A 20,233-nucleotide genomic window follows, 5' to 3' on the forward strand; every position below is an offset into this window, starting at 1 on the left:
TCTAGTATGTCATAAGCAGATCTGTCTAATAACATTATTTTTCTCATAACGGTAATTTTCCATCATAGCTGAGTGAGTTTTGTTACTTGATTTGCCCATAAACTGCTTGCTTCTTTTTCTTACTTCAATTTCTTCTCTCATTTTCCACTTTATTCCTTAATCCTCTTACAGTTTCTTTTACTTCACTCAGCTATGTGCTGGAAAATGTGTTCAATACCTTCATTCATGCATTTACCACATGGTTTTAGCATTTTCATATGTGAAGATTGCAATAATGAAATACTGCAATTCATATTAAGTTATAAGCGAGTGTGTACTTAATATTACTTCAATATATACTGTGGTTCTGGCATAAATAACATCATATCAGTTTATCAAAATTTTAAAAACCTATAGACCTTGTCAAATGTTTCTCATATGCAGATGATATACATATTGATATTACATAAATAGTCTTTCATATTGGATAACCAGGGACATCAAAGATGTTTTGATAATTTAGGGTCTTTTCTTGAGACCACTTATAATGCTTATCTTGAGACTGAAATACTGTCAGATTATAGGCATGTCAAGGAGAGACGGTACCACATAAAGTTAGCACCATGCATTCAAATTATAGCTTATTCTATTTTGTTTTGCACAATGAACTTGATTAAAGTAGAACTCATGTCATATTTACTTAAGACAGTAACTTTTCTATGTCTATGTATAACAAACACAGATGACATAGGTAAGTATGTTGGCAAGTCCCATATGAAAGAAAATTCAATAATTACTAAACTTTAATTTTTAGTTTGGTTTGTAAGGATAATACCATTTTTGAATGTGATATGAGTGTTTTAAAAACCATATCATGTCTGTTAAAATTTTTTGTAATATTTTCATGCAAAACAAGTATCACATTTTAATGGATGCTTGTTAACACAGACGAATCTATTTTTCAATGACAGTATACAAAGTCAAAGATTCTGGTGCTTTGACAAGCAAATAAGCTAGGAACATAAAAAGTTTTACAAAAGTCAGGCATGGAGACATGTGTTTATAGTCCCAGCAATCTGGGAGACTGAAGCAAGAGGAGTACAAGTTTGAGCCCAACCTCATTTTTCAAAACAAAATATTGGGGTGATAAGGAATATTCAGACATGGCAATTTTTAAAATTTAAATTCTTCTTTTGTCGAGATGCTCCCTGGTATACAGCCTGAATCTCATAAATTTATTTAAATTATATAATCTATCAGTTGCACTGTTAAGTTTGATCAACATTTGTATATTTCAAGACCACTAATCACTTGAGAGTTATATGCTCAAAAGTCTTGTGGACTAGCATACAAACAGACAGGCAGTGCTCTGGCTTAATTTCCACCAAGTGACCATATATTTTTTTCTAGTACTTGTTTCTATAAATTGAGTTAGACAGTATTAGTTCTGCTACTCAAAGAATTACTATTTTTTATTTGGTGACATAAAGTATTATTTAAGTGGGAGACAACTCCAGTGACTCCCTTTGAATCCAAAACAATTACTGTGATTTTGATTACTTGGAGACTCATTTCCTTACACTGATATGGCTGGCTAAGGTATTTCCTTCTCTCTTGGCTCTGGGCATTGCAAATAAGGCTAGCCAAGGTGCTTATGTGCAAAGTCTATAGCCATCAGACAGTCCTGTTTCCCTATATGTGCTCTCTACAATACAGGATTGAGCTGGTGAGATGTTAGAGCAAATAGTTCCGGGAATGTCAACTGGGTACAGCCTCAAGATAAGAGGCAATGACGCCCCAGGCAACAATAATTTGCATATCAAAAGCCAAAGCAATACCCCTCCCAAAGCATATCCACTGCTACCTTCATAGGATTATGTAAATTGATCCTTCTGCATTTCTTCATCTCTGCAAATTACAGTGATGCCATTCTTGCACCTGCCAGCCAGCTCAAGTTACTCAGTAATTCCTGACTTTCTCACTGTCACTCATACCTGAGCCACCCCCATCTCTTTGCAAGATAATAAATGCTAGGAGAGGCCTAGGATCCAGGCCTTTGCCCACATGTCCTCAAGGGAATTGGATTTAGGACCCCTTGGCTGTCCTTAACTTGGTGTTTTTACTCTCCCTGTGGGTTGCACTGGTGGTGGTAGATTGGAATTAACTTGCTAGAATTCTAATAACATGTCAATGGAATTACAAATATTACAAATATAACTTTTTAGATTGTGAGGAAAAAGAGGATTACAATACTTGGATAACTGAACTCGATATTTGGGTTTACAATAATTTATTTTACCCTAAAATATGTAGTTAGTATAGATCAAAAATATAATTAATTGATTGTGCTACATACTGTTTTTAAGGGTAAAATAAATTCTGAGAAGCACTCACAAATACAAGAAACAAACACAAAAACAAATGCATATACAAATACAATGGCAAATAAATATCTAAATATTAAATGAAAAAAAATAATTCCATCATAAAAAATTGTTTTTGAATAAACAATCTACTGGATTTAAGATCAATTTGGGGTATCTGATGGGAATGAAAAATGTTAGACACAAATCATATGCTTGCTTATATATGCACCTGTATGACATATAAATATTTGCATATATACATTATATGTATATGTATATATGCGTACACATACGTACAAATTGCAAAGCATGACATGACAGGAAATGACAAAAGTGAAATCCAGCACACTTGAAATTGCAGCACTCAGAGACTGAGGCAGGAAGGAGAATTGCTGTGAGTTCAAGGCCAGTCTTTCTTACAAATTTAGTTCAAGTATATACTGAACCGCAGAGCAAAATCACTGTCTCAAAAATAAATAAATAAATAAGTTAATGCCAATCTGACAAATTTAATCTGTATTGCTAGCCTGAACCACATAGTTAGAAGAGCTTAATATCAAATTTAGAATATTTTAGGAAGAATTCTGTGATTGAGTTCACAAGGAAGCATCAAAGGATGTAAACACATTTGTATATATTAATTTTGATAAATTTATAAGTAGTATTAAAGTTTTATGGAGAAGAAAGTGAACACACAAATGAACCACAGCAATAAACAATCACAAAATCAACACCTAGTACCTACAGGAACTCCACCAGGTGGAACCTACATGTGAATCAGACATGAAGTAAACACTGTAAATATAAATAATCACCACAATACAAAATAGAACACAAGTGTATACTAGTAGGTAAGCAGAACAATCCCAATATTTCCACTACATTTAAAGTAACAATGTTTTCTAAAATGTATTTAACTTTTTTCTTAGAATTGTTATATGTATGATAGAGTAATGATATTAATTTAATATTTATTGCAATTATGATGTACTTATATCATTTATAAGTACATAATGCCTTTAAATGCAGTACATAATATCTGTATCTTAAAATCATAATACTTTATGCAAGGCAATCAGTTCACATTGAATTTTAAATTAATTAGTGTGCTTTACAAGTCCAACAGATAGATATTAATGATTATTGAAAGCTATTTTCTTATAACTAGAACTCAATAATGAACTGTTGTCTCCTCTGACACACACAATAATGGGGATAATCAAACATGTTGTGTACCTTACTAATATTTAAGGCAGTATTTAAAATATTATGTGATAAGATTCATTTATGTATATGAAATTTGGGGTAAGAAATGACTAGAAAAAGGAGGTCAGTTGCCTAGGAGGCAATATTAGCAAGAGGTCAATAAGGTAATTGTTATAAGATCAGAGAAAAGAGAATTTAAAATACTTAGGAGACTAACTAGAAAGATCTTAAAGATTTCTTATATGTAGTGAGCAAAGGAAAAATCAAGGAAGATTCCTAGGGTACTTTACTTGAGTGGCACAATTTTTGCATAAATTTTAAAAAGGAATACAATATCAGAAAATATAGGAAGTTGGTAAACTGTCTACAATAATCTATGAGTTTATGTAAGTGAAGAGTATATAGAAATTATGTAAGCTATTTTTAAAACTAAGGAATTACACATATTTGTTCATTTTCTATGTGCATAATTATACATAATTATAGTCACTCAATTTATAAGAGGTTGGTATTAAATATTTAAGTTACATTATTTGATTGTTTATAAAACAATAATCATGGCTCTCAACATGTATATGACATCATTTTGGGGAAATCTCTACAAACTCAGTGAATAACTGATTATATCAAAATCAAGAGCAAGAACTGGGGAACTTGATGAATACAAGGCTCACTGTGTGACAGCTATGACTTACAGAACTAGACATCAAACCTAGAGCTTATTCCAAAGCCCAAATTCCTAAGAACTCAGATTCTTCAGTGCACATAACATCCTAACTGCAGTTACAAACCTTGATGTCTAGTAATACCCACAAGACACTCCTTTATTCTATTTTCTGCAATGTTTTGTGAACTCGATTAATTTCTAGTTATGAAAAACAGGTTTACCACTGTATATACAATTGGAAAGAAAAGAAAAAACTAATATGCAATGAGAATACGTAAGTCCATAAATTGTGCTCTTTAGTAGAAACTAAAACTTTATAGCTTTAGGATTTAGTTATTGTGTAACCACCATGTTCATGAATGTATGATATGAATTACTACAAACAATAGTATTTTTAATTGAAAAATGAAATTGAATCTATTAAGAATTAAGGTACACAGGCACACCTGCATAACTTACCTTACCCTGGATAAACCTTTCTAAGCTGTAAGTATTTTCTAGTGAAAATTCACTAAATGGAGAGAGCGCTACCCTGAGATTTATGGAACCCACTAAATTTTAGGGCACTCCAAACACTTTAAGTTAATGTATGAAATTGTGTAAGTGTGTTCACTTTTCTAAGAGAAAATTTATACCATTCAGCAACTATAATTGCAGTTAGGTTAGAGCCAGAGTATATAAAATAGAAAATGTCCAGATAAGGTACTCTAAGCCTTTAACATCAAAAATATCTTTTACACAGAATTTGGCTCAAGGTCCTTTTATTCACACTATAAAATGTTATTTAAGAACACCTTCAAAATCTCTCTCTTCAATATGGGAATTTGTATGTGGAAAATGCAAGAAAAGAAAGCATAATAGATGATAAGAAAGCTTAGGGAGATGTAAAGACTAAAATTTAAAGCTGAAAAAGATGAAGTGGAGAACTTATGAGAATCTCTATTGACAGTCTCCCCACACAAAAAAAATTAAAGTGGCTTCTTAATTCATTACAGTGACTTTAAACCTGTATGTAATGAGAATTTGGAGAACATAGCAGAAGTGTGCTCTTCAATTAGCCAATGTGACTATTTGCATGTATTAAGTAAAATTAAACACAATTTAAAGGTCATGCTTCAACTGAGTCACATTTAAAGTATTTAATAGCCACAAAATGTCAGTGGCTACCATATTGCACAGCATAACTCAAGAATATATTCAGCATCAAAGAAAGTTCTATAAATGATGTTGATGAAGGAGAAATCTGAAAATTTTACTCTGAAAATGACAAATATAAAACCATATATGCTTATGTATATGATATATATATATATACACACACATATATTGAGAGAGAGCACAAATGTGTCTGTGTAAATATACACATATGTATGTATATTTGAAGGGTATTGTGATAGTTCACAGAATGAAAGCAAAATCTTTTGGAATTAGGATAGCTGTGGGGACTTCATAACCTAAAAGGTCTTTCTTTTAGGCTTCATGTTATTAATATCAGTACTGTGCATTCTTCATCATGTCAGCAAATCTGCCTAGAAGAGAGTTTCAGATTCATTTTCATTTTAATCCATGATGCCCATGCCTTCCAGTTTTTTGATCTGTAAGTTCCAGGGGCAGCTCTAGTTTGCCTGGTATACATTTTCTATTCAGTTTTCATATAAAATTATTTTGAGGAGGTGAATTACTCTAGCACACACCATTTTTCACTCATAGAGCAAGGTGAACAGCACAAATTCAAAGAACAAAGACGTGTTCAGTGGAGAAGCACAGTACAAACTGCTATGGGCAGAAGTGTGAGTGCCCACAATTTTTTTAAGTTATGTGCCATTAGACTGGGTGAAAACCCAGATTATACCTTCTGACTTCTTCATGACTTTTATATTCATTTCATAATGTCATTTTCTTTATGGATAATTAAATAAAACCATTCAATTTATATTGATATGAAAGATGGTTGTTGTGATTTAGCAGGCCCCAAGTATAACAGTCACCTTGTTAAATATATAGATTGGTTCAAAAAGAAAAATTAAGGCCATTGAATTCGAGCAAACTTTGAAAATCATTTTATACACAATTAAATTATTTTATTAAGAATCATTACACTCATTGTGTTTATCCTCTTGTTCTATAGCTCAGTCATATCTTTGTAATACTATTAACATAAATATATGCAGAAATATACAGATAAAGCAAAAGAAAAATAAATATATATAACTTACGTCTTCTATGTCTTTGTCCAGAGCAACAATTCTTAGGGGAGTGCTTAAATTCATACTGTCACAAATGGTTGCTCCCACAGGGGCAGATTCCAAGATATATCCTTGATAACTGGACATTGTGAAGTAAGGGCTCTGATTATTTTCATCCAATATTTCAATATGTAGACTGGCAAAGGCAGGAAGGGGGTGGCCATTATCCTGTTCTGCCTAAAAAAAAATTCATATTTTATATTATGACATCCTTTTAGAATGACACACTTTCTGCTACATATAATAATTATCCTTTAATCTAATATCATTACAGAAGAAATGCTTTAAGGAGCCATTAGAAAATATAACGGAGGAAATGGAAGTCTGGAGGAGCTTAATTGCTGGATGTATAGTCTTCATCCAACGGTATATGAAAAAAATAACAATGCGTTATTGCAGTCTTTGCTGTATATCATAAGGAGAGATAAGTGTGTTTAAGTATAGTTGAAAAATAATGAAACATTTGAGTGAATTGCTGATGACATATTTAAATGAAAGAGAAAAAATAATTAAAACCCAAAGAAAATATTTTTCCCCATGTATTAAAAATTCCATGCTAATTGCTAAACACCTATCTGCTATAGTCTCATTTGTAGTCCCAGAATTCTTACATTGAAATCCTTCCTTGCAAATTTAGAGTATTAAGAGGGGAGACGTTTGTAACATGATAGGGTGATGAAGGCAGACTGCTTATAAATAGGATTAATATCCTTCAAAAAGAGGAATGACCACTTTTCTTATGCAATAGTCATCATTTTTGTTCACTTAGGGAAATCTCAAATTTCATTCTGGACTTGAGGGCTGAAAATAGAGTGAAGGACCAAGTTAATATAGTGAAAATCTCTGCAAAATATTCTTTTTGAAAGATATTAATCCTATTTATAAAGAAATATTTCACTATTTCTACATCCTTATAAACTATCCTTTATTTAAACTTTAATGTTCTAAATTTTAAAGCCTATATAAAGAATTTGAGAGTAAGTTATTAAAATGTTTGAAAGCTTTCAAAATATTGAAATAAATTGTCAAATAAGAAACAAAGGTTTACAGTATATTAATATAATAGATTTTATCAGTTCATAAATACAGCAAAGGGTATTTTCTTGATAATAGGAAGATACAGTTTTGTGTGACTAAAAGTTATCTTCACTAGATAAAATATAGACAGCACGCTCTCAGAAAAATCTTTTGACAAAAAATAAATGACACACTTCCCACTTAGGGAATATTTTTGATCAAAAAATATATTTTATCTTCATTTCAAGTGAGGACATGCCCATTGTGTTTATGTTTTATTAGAATAAAACATAAACCATCAAAGCTCTTGTGTACCTTTCAATAATAAAAACTTTCTCTGTTCAGAGATTGAGATACAAAGTAGTGCTAGAATGAATGCAATGATTTTCAGTGATTTAAAGAAGAAAAACAGAGTCTCTTTGGGGAGGAGCATGCCTGCAAAAACTTTGGGGTAATCTCAGGTTTGCCAGCTATGTAGCTGGTATTTAGATTACTGGAGTCATTTTAGACATAGACAGCAATTTCATAAAGAGGCAAAACAGGAGCAGGGGTGAAGTAGCTTCTTTCTTTTACTTCAAGCATCTTTTCTTTATTCCTCTTGTTGTTTGTTCTCCCACAAGGCAAAGTCACCTTATCTTTTTTCTGGATTCTGACGTAATACTCAGTTTTCTCTTAATCAGGAAGAAACTCTACTAAGACAGCTTCTATTAATTTACCTTCCGATAAACCTATTTTTGTTATTTCATTTCTAAAAAAAACATTTAACATAAAAATTAAGCTAAAAATGGACATTTCTTAGCGTCTCAAGGGTGAGGTATGTATTAGTTGTCACTGAAGAAAAAATTGAAAACCCATTTATTTAACCTTCATGTCTTCAATACTTTTGCTTTAGATTTCTATGCAAAAACTGAGGAGGTTCTGAAGATACCTGGGACAATCAGATGCAAAATAGAGGAAGTTGGTCTGTGTGTGTTGGGGTGGAGTATAGAAATATGATTGGGATAGCTCAGAGAGTGGCACTTGCATTTGAACATTACACAATATGTCTATTTGCTGTTGTACTCTTGCAATGAACTTTGTTGAAAATAATGGTACTGTGACAATACTGGGTAAACTGCCTTTCTTCTTCCAAGTACTTGCAGATTATTTTGTGAAGAGAGAAAGAGGTTAAATAAAACATCATTCAGTCTTTTTTCAGCTTGCAAATGTTGACAGTTATTCATTTGCTCTATTTTTGTTTGTTTTCACTAACCCTTCTGAAAGACTAACATCATGAGACAGGTGGATGTCACACTTCCTTTCCTTTCTCTAAATCTGATAAATGGCATGATGGCCAACTAATATAGTCTATTTGTTAGAGTTTAGAAATATTTCAGGATACATTATTATTGTTAAAAAAATAATAGTTTGTGTGGTAAACTAAAGCAAAAAACATATAACTAAATCACAACATAAAAATAAACAATGAGAGGGCACCAAGATGGTAAAGTTGAAAGCAGCAGACAAAGCCCGTCTGAGAGCTGTTGTTCAGATGCTTGATTCCAGCACTGCAAGGAAGGCAACAGAAGGGAAGTGGCTCCTGTGTACCAGGAAGAATCTGAAATTTGAATTGAAGCCCACAGTGAGAATAAAGAGAGAACTTCAATGGAGAAGATGGAGGTAACTGGTGGGGCCTTTGCCAAGATGCAAATCATTGAACAAAAGAAGAGGCTCAAACAGTTACACACACAAACACACACACACACACACACAGCACACACAGTGACTGTCAGTGACCCCAGAGGTCTCCAACGAGAGATGCAACAGTGTAGAGGAGCAATGGAAGTGAAAGACTGCACCCGAAGGTGGTAAGTGCTGAGGGCTCAGTCATTCCCTGAGAGACAGTAATTGGGCTGAAGTCATCTTGGAGAGGGGCTGGCTGAGCTCAGAAATCAGACTGGCCACTGGCTCCTTCTAATGGCTTCCAGCTGGACTCAGAACTGCAGAAAGTGTGTTGCTGATTGCAGATGAAATGAGACTGGTCTTAGCCAGCAGGTGCAGGCTTGCTGAGATTATCGACTAACCCATCAAAAAGCTACTCCAGGCTTGCTGGGTTCAAATCAACATAGGCCTGGCTTTTGTTTCCACACATTGTCTTCCAGTTACAGTAGAAATAGGCTTGGAAATGGACTTTTTTGTTCTCTCTTTTCTCTCTCTTTCTCTCTCTCTCCCTCTCTCCTTCTCTCTCTCTCTCTGTCTCTCTCTCTTCTGTCTCTCTCTGTCCCCCTCTCTCTCTCTGTTGCTTGTTTTTGTTGTTGAAAACTTGTATTCTAATTATAGGTAAAATGCAGAAGAAATGGATAGATTCCTAGTTACATATGAATTACAAAGCTAAATTGAGAAGATATAAAAGTCATAAATAACTCAATATCAATAAATGAAATTGAAGATATAATTTAAAAAGATACCAACAAAGAAAGCTTAGTCACTGATGGATTCAATGCAGAATTCAATAAGAAATTTAGAGAAGAATTAATGCCACTGCTTCTCAGATTCTTTAATGAGATTGAAAGGGAAGTAATACTCCCAAATGTATTCCTGGAAGCAAACATTACGTTGATACTAAAAACTGGAAAAAGACCCAACTAATAAAGAGAAAGACAGGCCAATGTGCCTAATAAAATAGATACAAAATTCCTCAATAACATACTGGCAAACAGAATGTACCATATCATCAATGTTATATAGCATGACTAAGTGGACTCATCTCAGGGATACAATAATGGTTCAACATATTTAAGTCAATAAATGTAATAGCAGAGCTAAGGGCAAAACCCCTATGATCATCTCAATAAATGTAGAAAAGCATTGGACAAAGTCTAGTACCCATTCATGGTACAAACAACAACAACAACAACAAAAATTACAGAAATGTGGAGTAGATGATCGTTTATCTTGATCTGATGAAAGTCATCTATGCAAACCAACAGTCAACACCATACTAAATGGACAAAACTGAAAGCTTTCATTCTAAAATCAGGAACAGGTGCTGGGGATTTAGCTCAGCAACATAAGCGCCTGCCTTGTAAGCAAGCAGTCGTGAGTTGGATCCCCGGTACCGATAAAAATAAATAAAATAAAATAAAATCAGGAACAAAACAATGATGTCCACTGTCTCCACTCTTATTCAACATAGTCCTGGAAATGTTAGTCAGAGGAGGTAGACAAGAGAAATAAAAGGAATAATGATAGGAAAGGAAGAAGTTAAAAACTATCATTATTTGTGGATGACATGACAGTCTACATAGAAAATCCCAAAAACTCCACTAAAATCTGTTAGATTTAATAAGCAAATTCAGTAGCATAGCTGGATACAAAGTCAACATCAAAACCAATACCTTTCCTGTACACCAATAACAAACTCAGCGAGAGAGAACTTAGGGAAACAATATCTTTCACAGTATCATGCAAAATAATGAAATACCTAGGAATTGATCTAGCAAAGGATTAAAAGACTTCTACATTGAAAAATACAGTACTCTGAAAATATAAATTGAAAATGATATCAGACAATTGAAAGATATCCGTTGCTCTTGAGTAAAAAGAACTAATATAGTGAACATGGTCATACTTACAAAACTGTTATACAGATTTAATTCAATTCTGATCAAAAGTCCAACAGCTTATCTCACAGAATTAGAGAAAACAGTCCTAAAATTCATTTGGAACCAGAAGAGACCTAGAATAGCAAAGGCAATTCAGGACATCAAAGGCAAGGCAGCAGATTATCATAATCCCTGACTTGAAATTATACTACAAAGGTAACGTGATTAAAAAAAAAAATGTCCTACTGGCAACATAACAGACCTGAAGATCAATGAGACAGAACACGAGATTCAGAAACAACTCTAGCTACACTCAGCCCCTTTATCTATGAAAAAGTTTCCAAATACAATCACTGGAAGAATAATAGCCTCTTTATTAAATGGTGCTAGAAAAACTGGCTTTGAAAATGCCAAAGATTAAAATTGGACCCATGTCTTTCATCATGTACTAAACTAAATTAAAAATGGATCAAAGGCATAAATATATTTAAAAAAAAACATTAAACTGACTAGAAGATAGAATAAATAAAATTCTTCAAGGCATTGGTCTAAGCAAAGACTTTATGAATTAAACCCCAATCACATAGGAACTATCACAAAGAATCAAGAACTGGGACATCCTCTTATTTAAAAGCTTTTGAACAGCAAGAGAAATCACCAAAATAGTGAAGAGACAATCTACAATGTTTGAAAAACTGTTTGTCAGCTGTACATCAAAGGATTACTGTTGAGAACATATAAAGAATTGAAAAATATCAAGTCTTCCATATTTAAAGACCCTATTAAAATATGCATCTCAGGTGAATGCATTCTTCTCAAATGAAGAAACAAACAGCAAATCAATATATAAAAAAATGTTCATTATTACAGGTCATTTGAGGAATGCAAAATAAACAACTCTGAGATTTCATCTCACCCTGGAAAAAAATGGCTATTCTCAAGAAATCGACCAATAACAAATTCTTGAAGACATGTGAAGAAAAGGGAACCATTCTCCACTATTGGTGGACACATAGAATGGCACAACTACTGTGAAAATCAGTGTGGAGAATCCTCAGAAAACTATGACTGGAGCTACCATTTGATCCAGGTATTGCCCTGTTGGATATTTTCCCAGAAGAATTAAGAACATTGTACCACAGCAATATATGAGCAGCCATGTTTATAGCAGTACAATTTGTAGTAGCTAGATCTTGGAAACCACTCAGTGCCAATCAACCAAAGAACTTTTTCACGAGAAAAAGCTGGGATATTTATAAACAATGGAATACTATTCTGCTGTAAAGAAGGATAAACTTGTGACTTTTATAGGTAAACGGATGAAACTAGAGACCATACTCAAAAGTGAAATAAATCAGACTCACATGGGTAGATACAGTATTGTTTCCCTAGTGTGAGAAGTTGAAAGAGTAAATATGATCCAATATGTGAATATACATTGTAAAATTGGAAGAAACTGTTGAAAAGAAAAACAAAACTGAGATGTGGGAAAGAAGAAAAGAAGGATGGGAAAAAACAAAATAAAAACATATTACATATATAAATATATGTAAGTTAGGGTAAAGGTTTATGCTAATCTTATTTGAACAATCAAATATCTGTATCTTGTATTTTGAGTAAGTAATTTAAAGATAACACTATGTAATGCATTAACTATTGTTACTCTCCTATTGTCTTATTTTGAAATTTTATTTGTCTTCCTCTGTAAAATGCAACACAAAAAAATTTCAGATCACAATCATAGTTTTTGAAAATGTTTAGGGCAAAAATGTGCCTTTTGTGTCATTTTTTATCTTGAATTTATTTTTTATTTTTTCATCCTTTAATAATTTTTAATCTATTGCTAATTATTTCAGTAATGAGACAGAATTTGTGATTATTTCCTTAATGCTGGCAGTATTAATTTTTCCTGCCAGAAAACTGTTCAAATAGATTGTGTTTAGTAAATTGTGCTTGCTTTATTAATAAAAAGTGGATTTGTTTTTCTCTTTTGCTACCAGGTATCAAATTCAGTTCCTTGTACTTGCCAGGTAAGCACTGTGCCTCTGAGTTATGTCACCAGTCCTTAAAGAGCAGAATTTAAAAAATAAATAAATAAATAACAGGAGAACATTTACCATGCTATCAAAGAGGTTAATTGATTATACAAAGTATATTATTTACTTATAAACATGTAGAAGGATTTCTATTTTCATACTACTACCAACTAATGCCTGAAATTATTATGAGATGACTTACTAAAATGTGTAAAAGATTTCCTCAATTTGTTCTAGGGACAAGGGAAATACAATTTTTTGTTTGTTGGTTGGTTGGTTTGTTTTTTACAACAGGGTGTTACTATATAGTTCGGGATGGCCTGGACTCACTGTGGAACCCAGGCTGGCCTTGAACTCACAGTGAACCTCCTGCCTCAGTTTCCCAAGTGCTGGGACTGTGGACATTGTACCATTATGCCTGGCTAAATTTATTCTTTACTAACTTGACTAATTATGATGCTATGTAAAATGTTCTAAATGCTCATGACCCTTAGAGTACATATGTTGAAATATTAACTCAAAATTTGATGGTATTAGGAGGTGGAGCAATTTTACAATAAATTATAAGGGATGAGAATTTATTAATGTGATTAGTGTCTTTACAAAGAGTGCTCTCAGAAGGCTCTCTCACCCACTTTCTACTATACAAGGAGTTTTTCACAAACACAACTCAGAGGTGGGATCTACCATAGCTCAACCATGTTACACAACTTATCAGAATCCCACCACCTAGAATAATGAGAAATGAATTTCTGTTTTTTAGAAATCAGTTAGTTTATGGAACTTTGTTATGGTAGCCCACACTGATTAAGTGACTGGAACATACTGTGCATGCATTTCATTTTTTAGGAAAAAAATCTGTAAGAATACACCTAAGAATATAAAGCTAGAATAGTGCCAGAGGCATGTAAATTTGCAATCCAGGACAGCATCTGTCTTGTTTCCTGTGACTGGTAAAAGCCATCTTCTTTTTCATTTTTTTTGTTTTTTTTTTCTTTTTTTCTTTTCTTTTTTCTATTCCTTTCTTTTTTCTTCCCCTCCTTCACTTATTTTTCACCTCTTCCTCCCCATCTTCCTTCTCTCCCTCTCCCTCTCCTTCTCTCTGTCTCTGTCTCTCTCTTTTATAGGTCTTTTATCCCTTTAAAGGGTACTGCATATCCAATTATCTTTGTTTTATTTTTCTCTTTTTCATAATCTTACAGTATACATACTATAGAGGAAAAATATTGATGTCCATTTTACAAACTTCTTAAAGGATTTAATGAATGTTATATTTTCTTTTTTGGGGGGGGAGGATTTCAACATTTGTGTTTTGAGAACTGATGACTGACGATCTGTGATTTGCTATTCTGACACTCTTACCTGTCATATTTTAACTTGACAAAGTCTATATTGGAAAGTCATTCAGGGGACAGATTTTATGTAATTTGAAGACAACACGCAGCAACATGATGTACTTTATTGTTGTTTTAGTGAGACTTTATTGACAAAGTAGAACATGCACATGATACCAGAAAATGTACTTAAAATTTGAGATATTACTTGTGTATGATACAAAATAGGATAGTGATTAAGAATTATGATAGCCCCCCACTGCTAAATTTGACTGCTTTAAAAAAAATGAATTATGATAGATGAATAAAAGTGAAAATGAAATTCCAGAGGTATCTCGATTCTATAACTGAGTGATGGTGATGTAGGGGAGCAGAGGCCTATGAAACACAGTTACACCTACTTTGGTAACTGTCCAATTATAGTATTAATTACGAGAAAAACAAAGACAAGAAGACTAGACTTTTCTAAAGGACACACAAAATTTTAACATTTTATATTTGACAGGACTGCATTATTCTAGAAGTTCTCATGACTGCCTCAAAACAGTTTGTGTACTTGTGATTGCTCAGGGCTGGGACTCCATAATTTTGTGTCATCAATGTTAAGGCAAATGCCACGCATCTCAATAAGCACTCAAAATGTATTCGGCAAACCGCACGCTAGTAAATGCCTTGTACTTTAAAAATATTGAATGGAGGTTTTCCTCTCACTTTGTGGGAAGTAAAGAGTAACCGCCACCATTCTTCTAGCAGAGGCTAAACATTTCACAGAGTTGTGGCATTACAGATTCATGTAGGATCAAGAATCATAGCAGCTGTTTTTTTAGGCATCTTTCAGTTGACTGATTCCATTTCTCTGTAATTCCGCAACTACTAAAGGTCAATATCTTGCCAAAGTAACTGGCACAGCTACACAGTGTCAAGCTCACTTATTTTCATTCTCTGGCTGATTTTCTATGTCAAACAATCTACAACCTGTTTATACATGATGGAGTCATAAATACCTCTAAGTGTGCCTGAACATACATCTGATTTTCTATCTGGGTTGAATGTGTTGCAGAATTTCATTGATATATATATATATATATATATATATATATATATATATATAAATAAAATTTGTGGACAGAGTTGCAAGATGAAATTGTATAAAATGCATATACTTTCAAATGTACTTATACTTCAATAATTTAAAAAATACACTGTGCCAAGGAGAAAATCAGTATCAGAAATGTTTATCTAGTATCTTTTATATATCATGGGTAAAGTTAGGCACAACATACAATGTAAGGAAATATATTACAATATACCATCTGTAAAAGTCAGGAGAAAAAAACAAATTCAATATAAAGTGATCAACACTATTATAGGGCCAAACAAGCTGCAAAAGGCTCTGATCACGGTCAGTGCCTTTGCAGGAAAAATGTCCTTTTAGTGAGAAACTGAAGCATTAGTATAAAGTACACTGTCGATGTGAACAAGGGAGGTATGATTATGGAAAAGGAACAGCATTTGCCAATGCCAGGAGATGAGAGGGCACGCAGAATTCAAGGCTGTGCAATGGGTTTGCTATGGCTAGCAGGTACCTAGCTAAAATATTTGGTACATGTAATTTTAAAATGTATATTTTAGGCAGTATAAATAAGTCACTGAGTAACAACACAAAAGCCAAAGTACAAGGATAAATGATGTTTTTGTTTTTATTGTGACCGTTGCTTAATCAACGGTTAAGAAAAAAAATTAATAAAAGAAATTTAGACAAAAATTTAATTATTTTTTGTGAAACTGAGATGATAAATTATTAATGTATTACTTTAATATGTTTTAGTAATTGAAAGGAAAATAACTTATTTTAGATGCTTCAAATACAAATATACCAACTAAAATTTAAAAACACCAAAAATAACGAAAGTAAATTTTCTGAGCTATGGAATAGATGCTTTACACATGAACTAAATTCACTGTATAGGATGCCTTAAATGAACTATCATATTTCCACCTTACAGGGTTTTGTTCTTAATGCATATATGCCTCACATGCCATCTAACTGGACTTTTGAAAGTGAAAGGATGTTATAATTATTCAAAGGCAACAGGTGATAATTATGAAATATCGTGGTAGAGCCCAATATATGATTCTTATTTATAATATGCACTACATTTTTGCATCTTCTAATGATAATGATTATTTAAATTTGGAGATCCTTTTAGCAATGGAATGTTCTTTTCTCTTTCAATGGGACATGCTTATTCCTTTATTATGCTGAAGCTTGTGATCACCAATATTTTGCCTTTTTAATCACCTTTACATGTGTGCTTGTCAACATACTGAATAAATCACTGGTAGAAATTCTGAAAAGACAACAAATAACTTTTTTGTGGCAGTCATCAGTTATTAAATGCACATGTAACTTTTAAAAGCAGAACTCTTCAAAATCTAGAAGATATTTTTTGGTATTTCACTTCTTGTTAGCTTCCAAAACAAGAAGTGGTATCAACCAAATGGTTTTATTGTCAATGGAAAATGAAACATTATTAATATAAAAAAGAGCATTTGAAAGACTTGTAAAGTTTTTAGTGTCAAACACATTGTTTCAGTAGATCCCGGAACAATGATATCATATTCAGCTATTATTAAGAGAGCATCTCATTATTATTCTTAAAATTAATAAGTTTGCTTACCATCCCCTTGACTACCCATAAAACATAGATGTTTGAATACCATATATATCCAAAAAAACTATTAATAATATCAAATGTCATTAATATACAGAGAAATATCTGAGACCATTTGTAATTTTTTTTTCTTTTTGTAATGAATAAACTGAGTTACAACCTGCACAGGTATATCGGATAATAGGCTTTGATAATGATGGAAAACAATGATATATTTCAGATGTGGCAATATGATAACAGGGCATTGTCCCAATTTTTGCTTCCCACAAAGAACAGCATCACAAGACTCTAATAAGACAATAGATAATGGGCAAATGTTTCTGAGTCTTAAGTCCCATGACAATTAAAGTAGTTAATGGAAGAATATAAATCTCATGCATGACTTTTTTATTCAAATGGTAAAGTAGTGTTTCTTTGTTGATTGATTCCCAAACCCTAACAAAATTAAATCCAAGCAACCTGCATCGTGCATCCACTCTGTGCCTTATCTCCCTCTTAACTACTCAAAGCCTCATGTATTGTGTCTCCCAGGTTTAACTTCATTCTACCTTATGTTCAAACATATTTTTCAGTTTGATTCACTTGCCAAACTTCTTCAACCCAGCAATAATTAGCATAGGGTAGTTTATGTAACATGTTCTGTGAGTCCCTGGATTAATTTTAATGTCTATATTCTGTGTTTCGTTTACTAATTTCACGTGATTTTCCTGTTAGCTCTTAATGTGTTGTTTTTGATCTCTCTGCTTATAAGATTTTTAAGGAAAAGTTACTACAAGATACAGTAAATACATATTCTACTATGTATATTATAATTGGTACAAAGAATGTATATATCTCCTACACTGAGCCAAAATTAAATGTATGTTTTCTGCTGTTGGAAGTACACTTACTAAAACCAAGTAACTTTTCCAAGCAACTATATAGTCTGTGAAGCAAAGAAAATGATTTTAGCTCACATAAAATTAAATTTGAATCTCAATTCTTCCTATTTCTCATATAACTCATTATATATGAAAATATTTACTAATACTTTATCTCACAGAACTACATAATATTTTACAAGAAAACAATACATTTTAAAATGTTAAGATATTTTAACAAAAACTGGTTAATTGCTGTTCATACTAATTTCAATTTTTGAAATATAAAAGTGCCTACTGTAACCTCTTTTTTTCTTTGATTAATATTTCATGAGTACAAGGAAATAAGCTATTAGTTTAATTTACCTTAATAACCAAATCAAATTTCTGATGAATGTCTCTATTCACTGGCTCTAGAAGACTCAGTTCTGCAGTCCTGGGGTGCATATGGAAAAATCGGGGGTAATCCTCAGGCGTCCCTGAAAGATATTAAGATTTCAACACATAATTGGGAAGAAAAAGTAAAATGTGTATCTGGTTCATTTATTTCCCTTCATTAACTGAGCAACAGAATTACAATTTCATTAGTAAATTAAGTTTCAAAATTATGCAATCTGTGGAAAGCAGACACAGATGTAGTAAATAATTAGCTTAGAAGTAAGAGAATGGAAAATACTTGCATAATTATCCTAATATTTTACTGAGTGGTCCTATAATCTGGAACCCCATCACATGAAAAGAATTAATATGTTGAGGAAAAGCAAATTTCATATTACAAAATTACTTTTACCCAGTGCATAAATCTTAATTATAGACTACATGGTATCTCAACATATCCTATAATAAATAATGTTCAGTATTTAAACCAAATATGAAGTTATCTGGAAACTAGTATGAACCTGTTTTGTTCCAGTTTGTTGAATTTTATTAAATGTAAGTAGTTAGCAAATATCAGACATCAGAAATTAAAATACAGGTTTTGATGATACTCCTAATGTCTAGGTTGGATATTTCCTAAATGTAAGTATTTTACTAAGTTGAGTACATTTCTTCATACAGAAATTCTTTTCCAATTGTATTGTCTTATTTTGTGTATTGTTTTTCTTTTTCCCAAAGTAGAAAAAGAAGGAAAAGTTAACTCATAAAAGTCAAATATAGAAGTTCAAATCAAAATATACTAATGATTGATTATATTGGAGATCATTGTTAATCCTGTAACTCATTTCTATATTATTTTTGAAGATTTCAAGGATTTGAGCGATTTAAAAATATTCAATTCAAGTAGTTAAAATGAGATAGCGTTAGATTTTGAACATGCATTCAGATATAAATTATATTTACTGCACTATTCTTCTGTTTCAACACTTAGGAAGGGAAATTCTCCTAGACAATTAATAAAGAAAAAAGAATTAGGAAGAAACACAATTACAATACATAGATTGGAAAACTTAGACAATTCAAATATTATATATGAAACAATATGTGCTAAAGAAAGTATCTTTTTCAATGGAAGAGTCATTTAGAAAATTATTAAATTACTGTATGCTTTAATTTTGTAATTTGATCAACTATTTCTAAGATGACAATATGAAATCTATTAACTAGTGATTTCTTACTGTATATTTTTTTCTTGAAATTCTGTATTACTTGCACCCTTTCACTGTTTTTTTCTCTTTAAATAAAATATTTAAATAAAATATGCTATATTTGTATATACAAGGCTAAATCCCATTTGGAGAAAATATTAGAATTACTTTTTTACATAATATATGAAAAGTAAAAAATGCACAGTAAAATATGTGATAAAAGTACTAGTAATAGGGGGCTGAAGATTTAGCTCAGCGGCATAAAGCACCTGCCTTGCAAGCAGGTGGTCATGAGTTCGATCCCCCGTACCGATAAAAAAAAAAAAAAAAGTACTAGTAATAGATAAAAATATTGATAAATTTAACGCAGAATTGAAAGTAAGCAATTCCTAAACATTGATTGAAATGTAAAAGTAATAATAAAAAGAAATTACATAACAAAATTGTATGATAAGATGTATAAATAGATAAAATTGTGACAATTGGGAAAATATTTCCTATTTACATCAGAGACAAAGTGTGTGCGTTCTTTATATATGGAAAATTTTAAATTATATTTTAAAAAGGCAACAATGTCTTAAAAATGGTTGTTGCTAGAATATGAGCAGAAAATTCATAGATCTGTGAAGAATTTGGCATAATCTATGAAAATTGTATTAAGATTTACTTTTTATTTT

General features: G+C 32.0%; 1 protein-coding gene across 3 annotated transcripts in view; it reads right to left on the reverse strand.

Moving 5' to 3' along the window:
- Nucleotides 1-20,233, reverse strand: part of Pcdh15 (protocadherin related 15) — a 1,472,709-nt gene that overhangs the window by 299,856 nt on the left and 1,152,620 nt on the right. For all 3 annotated transcript variants that reach the window (XM_063239515.1, XM_063239513.1, XM_063239514.1), the window contains 2 exons: nt 18,337-18,449; nt 6,435-6,641 (listed from right to left, as the gene is read on the reverse strand). In XM_063239515.1, the coding sequence (XP_063095585.1) occupies nt 6,435-6,641; nt 18,337-18,449 (320 nt within the window). The remainder of the gene's footprint in view (nt 1-6,434; nt 6,642-18,336; nt 18,450-20,233) is intronic.

Source organism: Cavia porcellus, unplaced genomic scaffold (assembly GCF_034190915.1).
Source record: "Cavia porcellus strain 051 isolate PalLab524CR breed Dunkin Hartley unplaced genomic scaffold, mCavPor4.1 scaffold_28, whole genome shotgun sequence".
In the NCBI taxonomy this organism is placed as follows: domain Eukaryota; kingdom Metazoa; phylum Chordata; class Mammalia; order Rodentia; family Caviidae; genus Cavia; species Cavia porcellus.